The following is a 7,342-nucleotide window of genomic DNA, read 5'->3' as shown; positions in this document are numbered from 1 at the left end:
GCTCAGGTATAGCAGGGATTGTGAGGCTGGCACAGGACCGGGCAGTGTTTCATTCTGGTGTACATAGGGTCACTATGAGTCAGAGAAGACTTGATGGCACCTAACAACAACAACATTCTTTATATATTCGAGAAGATGTATAGATATATTTAAAATAAATTATTTTTTTAAGGTCTATAATTAACATCATTCTTTAAAGCACCTAGTAAAATGTCTCACACATGTCAGTAGTTAATACATGGTACTACCTACAGTGCATAGTGGTATAGACTGGACATCCTGAATTAATCTCCACCAAATATAAGGTACATTGTATTCCCTATACCATGGGAAGGAAGTTAGACTACATAAAGAAATAAACAAGATATTAATGTTACAAAGCACAAGTGCATTTCACACCAATTAGTTTTATTGCAAAGAACTAAATATCCTGAATCAATTAAAATGATGTTGAGGTTTATTTGTGGACCCCAGATCAATCAGCATATTTAGAAGTTTATATTCCTGGATCTCATCTTTGGGTAAAATGAAACAGAGAGCTTTTGGTTTGATGGAATTCTTCAATGAACCTTTAAATGAGGTCATTAAAACAGAACTCAGTAATCTGCCCCTCAGAAAGAAGCATAAGTAATCTAGTAACATGCAGAAGCCAGGATGGGATTAAGTATGGGGATTTTTCTATAACAAATTTTTGAATTATCTTCAGTAAAACTTTACAAAATTTGTATGATGTAAATGATACTGTTCAAAAATTTCTGCATTCTGTAGAATCACTTCTCTTTGCAATGGGCACAGATATAGATCTCTTTCAGTCAGTTAGCCAGGTAGCTATCTTCCAAATTTCTTGGCAAAGACAAATGGGCACTCCCAGTATTGCATCCATTTGTTGGAACATCTTAACTGGTATTCTGTCAATTCCTAGAAGCTTGTTTTTCACCAGTGCCTTTAGTGAAGCTTGGACTTCTTCCTTCAATACCATCCCTTCTTGATCATATCCTGTGTCCTGAAATAGTTGAACATCATCAATTTTTTTCCCCCACAAGTGTCTCTATTCCTTCTATCTTCCCTTGATGCTTTCTGCATCATTCATCATTTGCCCGTAGATTTCTTCAATATTGCCACTCAAGGCTTGAATATTTTCTTCAGGCTTTAAGCTTGAGAAATGCTGCGTGTGTTCTTCCTTGTTTAGTTTTCTAACTCCAGGCTTTTGCACATTTCATTATAAGACTTTACTTTGGTTTCTCAAGCTGCCCTTTGAAATCTTCTGTGGAGCCATCATGTCATCATTTCTTCTGTTGCTTCAGCTATTTTACTTGCAAGAGCAAGTTTCAGAGTCTCTTGTGACATCTGTTTTGGCCTTTTTTTTCTTTCCTGTCTTTTGCTAACCTTTTGCTTTCTTCATGGATGATGTCCTTGATGCCATACCATAACTTGTATGATCTTTGGTTATTAGGGTTCAATGTGTCAAATCTATTCTTGAGGTGGTCTCCAAATTCAAGGGAGAGATACTCTAGGTTGTACTTTGGCTTTTGTGGACTTGTTTTAATTTTCTTCAGTTTCAACTTGAACTTAGGATGGTCTGTTCTACTGTTGGCTCCTGGCTTTATTCTGACAGATGATAATTTGAAAACAGTTGCATCAGTACATTGACAGGGAACTGCCAAAAATTCAAGTTGGATTCAGAAGAGGATATGGAACAAGGGATATCATTGCTGATGTAAGATGGATCTTTGCTGAAAGCAGAGAATACCAGGGAAATGTTTACCTGTGTTTTATTGACTTAGCAAAGGCATTTGACTGTGTAGATCAAAAGAGACTATGCACAACACTGTGAAGATTGGAATAACAGAACACTTAATTGTGCTTAAGTAGAATTTGTACATAGACCAAGAGACAGTCATGCAAACAGGACAAGAGGATACTGTGTTGTTTAGAACCAGGAAAGCTATGTGTCAGCGTTGTATCCTTTCATCATATCTACGCTGAACAAAAATCCGAGAGGCTGGACTATACGAAAAACACAGCATCAGGGTTGGAGGAAACTCATAACCTGTGATTTGCAGATGACACAACCTTGATTGCTGAAAGTAAAGAGAACTTGAAACACTTATTGATGAAGAACAAAGACTACAGCCTTAAATATGGATTATACCTCAACATAAAGAAAACAAAAATATTCACAACTGGACCAATAAGCAATATTATAATAACTAGAGAAAAGACTGAAGTTGTCAAAGATTTCATTTTACCTGGATCCACAGTCAGCACCCATGGAAACAGCAGTTAAGAAATCAAATGACATATTGTATTGGACAAATTTGCTACAAAAGTCCTCTTTAAAATGTTCATAATTAAATGTGTAGGAGCTCTGGTAGGGTAGTGACTAAGGCATTTGACAGCTAACCAGAAGGCTGGCTGTTCAAACCCACCAGCCACTCTCAGAAGGAAGGTTGGGCAGTCCACTTCCATAGTGATATCATCTCCTAAACCCAAGGAGGGGTTGCTATGAGTCATATCTGACTTCGACTCAATGGCACATAACAACAACAACAATTAAATGTGTCAGTTTTAGATCTAAGGAATGCCCCACCCAAGTCATATGCATGTGAAATCTGGTATTTTCAGTCATCTCATGTTGTTGTTGTTGTTATGTGCCATCAAGTCCGCCCGACTCATAGTGACCCCTCCTTGGTTTTCCGAGGAGGTATCACTATGGAAGTAGATTGCCCAACCTTCCTTCCAAGGAGCGGCTGGTGGGTTTGAACCTCCAGCCTTCTGGTTAGCAGTCAAGTGCCTTAGGTACTATGCTACCAGTGCTCCTAATTGCCTCATAGCATGTGAAAGCTGGGCAATGAATAAGGAAGACCGAAGGAATTGATACTTTAAATCATGAAGTTGTGGAAGAATACTGAATATAAAATGGAATGGCAGAAGAATGAACAAATCAGTCTTGGAAGTAGTATAGCCTTAGAAGCGAGGATGGCAAGATTTCATGTCATGTACTTAGGCATCTTATTTGGAAGGACCAAATAAGGTTTTGGAGAAAGCTTTGGAGAAGGACATCATGTTGGGTAAAGTAGGGGGTCAGTGAAAAAGAGGAAGAACCCTCAACAAGATGGTTTGAAACAGTGACTGCAATGATGGGGTCAAACAGCAATGATTGTGAGGATGGCTGGAGGACCTGGCAGTGTTTTGTTCTGTTGTACATATAGTGTCTTTGAGTTGGAACCAACTCAATGGTACCTAACAACAACATATAACAAAATTATTGTGCTTTGAATCAGATAGTTGAAATGAAAATCTGCAAGGTCAAATAAGGATGGGCAAAACTTAAGGCTTTGAATAAGTTAACTAATTTCAGATGTGAGGATTTGATTTAAATCTGTAAAAAGTATTAATTTTTAGTCAATTAAAGAAAAAATATAAAAAAAAAAACTCCATTTAACATGACTGCACTCTGTTATAAATAAACATTAGCATATATGTCTGTGTCCACCTGAAGCCACTATTCATGGTAACACCATTGCTCAACTAAGACAAGGCAATAGAACCTGTTGGTAGTAAAAGTAGAATCTGGAATTCAGCCAGAGCAATAGCATGGTAACTGGTTTCTGTACGCGCCTGGATTCTTTTCTCACAAGATGGTAAAAACCTGCCAGACCCTGGCTTTCAAAGATGGTTTAGTCATGCATGTGCATCCCATCTGTTAGGTGCAAAAGGGATTTCCTTCTCAGCTCAGCCCTTCAGCCACAAACACAGCAACTGTTTGTTTGTTTTATTTTCTTGGCCCCCTCCCTTAATTGCTCCTCCCCTGCTGGGTATATGGAGGCTCTGTAAACCAGGTGCAGTTTATGCTACTCTAGGGTGATCCTTCTGAAGACACTGAGGTGATCCAGAAATGCAGTTGAGTTTTTCCTTAGCTACTTAACTTATTGTCAGTGTAGTTTGGTTCAGTAATTTTTTTTTTTTTTTAAATAACGCACTATTACAGTTTTTGCTGACGGTTTAATGAAGACATTAGTGACTTTCCACTCCTGGTCTGTATGCCATCTCTGAAGCCCCATGTGTCACCAGGTGAACCTTAGCAGCAATGTCATTCTCTCTTGGTCTCTCTCTCATGTGCACACATGCCCACACACATGTATACATGTGTTCCATAAGCTTTAGTAGTCTCAGTGGTGGCAGAGAATGAAAACGGGGAAGGCTCCGTGAATACATTCTCCACTGCCTTGCCTTTCCTGCTGTCTTTGTTCACCCTGTACAAGCTCCCGGTTTGACCTCCAGTGCTCCAATGCTCCTTTTATCTAGAATAGTTTCTCTTTTTATTTAAAACTTTAAGGCAGTTAGTATCAGCTTTTGAGGTTGGGGGTACAGCTTCAACCCACAAATTTGCACACAGAAACCATGTAGTACAAGATGTTTCACAACTGATATGTCCTACTATTTCAGGGAGCTGGTGTTCGTAGCACACATTTTGTATGTATATATTTTTGTCCTGACACACCTAAACTCCAGAAAGATCAAGATAAAGAATGGGTGGCTTTTTCTAATCAGTTGTTTGTAGTTTTAAAGACATTCTGTTGGGAACTTGTAAACCAAATAGACAATTATTGTTCTTACTAATTTTCTTTTCCCTTCACACAGATTTATGAGAAATACCAAGATTTGTATACTGTGGAGCCAAATAATGCTCGGCAGCTGGTGGAAATAGCAGCCAGGGATATTGAGAAACTGCTGAGCAACAGATCCAAAGCCTTGGTGGTGAGTTTAGGTTGGACACGTTCATGTTAATACTTTCCATTACTTACCTATTACTTATTTTTCATTCTTGGAGACTTTCTTGGTATGTTTCTTTAATATGATAACTGTTTTCATCTATTTGGTCATAAAAGAAGAGATATCATAGTTTCCATGTGAACCCAAATTAACCAATTCCTAATTATTAGTTTTTTTTTATATTATCTGGCAATTTGATACTTAGGAATAGTACATATAATTGATACATGTGTATATTCGTACATAGGTAAGTTATGATTCATAACAATGAAATGAACATGTTTCCATCTGCCATATACCATAAAATCCATAGTATTACCAGTTTCGTTAAAGCTGCCTGTGTATTTATGTATCCTTTCACCCACCCTCTATACCAGAGGTGGTCAACATGTTTGATATTTGGTTAATCATACCTTTGATTTGTAAAAATGGTTGTATCTCAAATGCCTTGCCGAATAAGATGTTTTTTAGTTTGCTTGCTTTTAAGCTTTATTAAAATTATGTCATGCTTTATATAGTCTTTGTATTTTTTAATCAAAATTATATTTCTTTGTTTTACCATATGGTTGTGTCTAGTTTTAATCCTTTATATTCTTAGGGTTAAATATTTTTTATGACGATATATCTCAATTTATTTTTTCATTCTCTGTTGGTAAATAAATTATTTTGGTTTGTTTTCACATGCATGGTGCTATGAACCATATTTCTGAATTTTTTTGAACAATTCTCTTGGTACCCATGTGCAATAATTTCTGTAGGGACAATATTTGGTGGTAAAATTGCTAAATTGTAGACTCTGAACAAAATCAGCTGTACACATTTATGGCAATTGTTTTCCAAAGTAGTTGTATCAATTTAGAATTCCAATAGCTGTATGTAAGAGTCTGTGTTTTTCCACATCCTAGCCAACATGAGCAATATTAGACTTCTTAGCGACAGAAAATCAATTGGCTTTAAAATTGGTGCCTCTGCTTATTGCTAATGAGGAGGAAGTCTTGCTATATATCCATTCACTGTTCCTTTTCATTTTCAGTGAAATAGCTGTTCATATCTTTTGCTGATTTTATTTTTTATAATTGATTTGTAGATTGTGTATTCTTGATAGTAATATATTATTTAATACAGATATCTTTCTACAGTTCGTGGCTTGTCTTTTCATGGTCTTTATGATGTAGTTTGATAAAATACATTCATCCTTCTTGTTAATTAATAGTATTGGGGTATGTGCTTTGTTGAAGAAATCCTTCGCTACTCTGAGACTATAAACATATTTTTATATACTTTATCTAAAAGAAGGAGGCCTGCGGGCTCATTTGGTAATCTAACCACTTAGCTGCTAACTGAAAGGTTGGCAGTTTGAATTCACCTACCACTCAGTGGGAGAAAGATGTGGCAGTCTGCTTTTGTAAAGATTTACAGGCTTAGAAACCCTATCATGCGGTTCTACTCTGTCCTGTAGGGTCACCATGAGTCAGATCCGACTCCACGGCATTGAGTTAGATTTTTTTTTTTTTTTTTAATTCTAAAAGGCTTATCATTCAATTTAACCCACTTGTAATTAATATTATTATATAATTTTAGACCATGATCTGAATTGATTTTTTTCCAACTGGTTTTCCAAGGGCTATTTATTAAATAATTCACCTTCCTGCAGACCTCACAATGTTCTTCTTCTTCAGAAGAATCTTGAGTATTTCTGAACCTTTAGCTTTTATCTAAATTTTAGATTTAGCATGTTATTATTCCAGAAAATTCTTAGTGGAATTTTTATTGTTATCCTATTGACCTAGAGCAAATTGGGAAGAGTTGCTATCTTTGTAATATTTTGTTTGTTTGTGAACATGACCTTTTCATTTAGCAATTTTTTTATACCGTTCAATAAAATTAAAAGATACTCTTCATAAAAGTATCATACATCTTTTGTTAGATAAAATTCCGAGGTGTAAGTTTAATTCCTCATTTTCTACAGATCTCATTACTATTATGAACTTTTGTTCCCAGACCAACTCTGAAATTACTGTTTAACACTCAAGGTCAAATGTTTCGCTTCCTGTACTTTATGTGTATCTTCATCCTCTTGCTGTGAGCTGACCCTGATTCCTAGCAACCCGTAGGTGCTGAAGTAGAACTCTGCTCCATAGGGTTTTCAGTGCTGCTTTTTGGGAAGCAGACTGTTAGGCCTTTTTATCCAGGTATCTCTGAGTGGAGTTGAACTTTGGACCTTTTGGTTCGCAACTGAGTATATTAACCTCATACATCTCTCAGGGACTCCACACATATCTTGGCCTTCAGAATGTTCTCTTTCTTTTTCAGGCTTATGCAACTATAAATCTTTGTAAATTATGTTTATTGTAGTATCCAAGACCTTGTTGTAATGTAGAAGGAAGGTCTCTTGGAATATTTAGTGTACTATCTTGCCAGAAGTTAAAAATGTATGTATATATTATCGTTGGGAGCTCTGGTAGCATAGTGGCTAAGGCACCTTGACTGCTAACCAGAAGGCTGGCGGTTCAAACCCACCAGCCACTCCTCGGAAGGAAGGTTGGGCAATCTATTTCCATAGTGA

The 7,342-nt window shown here is 36.7% G+C and overlaps 1 protein-coding gene across 1 annotated transcript in view; it reads left to right on the top strand.

Annotated features, from left to right (window-relative positions):
• Positions 1-7,342, top strand: part of CACNA2D1 (calcium voltage-gated channel auxiliary subunit alpha2delta 1) — a 635,761-nt gene that overhangs the window by 139,280 nt on the left and 489,139 nt on the right. The window contains exon 3 of the mRNA XM_042781442.1: positions 4,645-4,761. Within this exon, the coding sequence (XP_042637376.1) occupies positions 4,645-4,761 (117 nt within the window). The remainder of the gene's footprint in view (positions 1-4,644; positions 4,762-7,342) is intronic.

Source organism: Orycteropus afer, unplaced genomic scaffold (assembly GCF_000298275.1).
Source record: "Orycteropus afer afer isolate SDZICR_OR568_19922 unplaced genomic scaffold, OryAfe1.0 scaffold00007, whole genome shotgun sequence".
NCBI classification, from domain to species: domain Eukaryota; kingdom Metazoa; phylum Chordata; class Mammalia; order Tubulidentata; family Orycteropodidae; genus Orycteropus; species Orycteropus afer.
The sequence above is the reverse complement of the archived record's forward strand: the minus strand, read 5'-3'. Positions and strand labels throughout refer to the sequence as shown.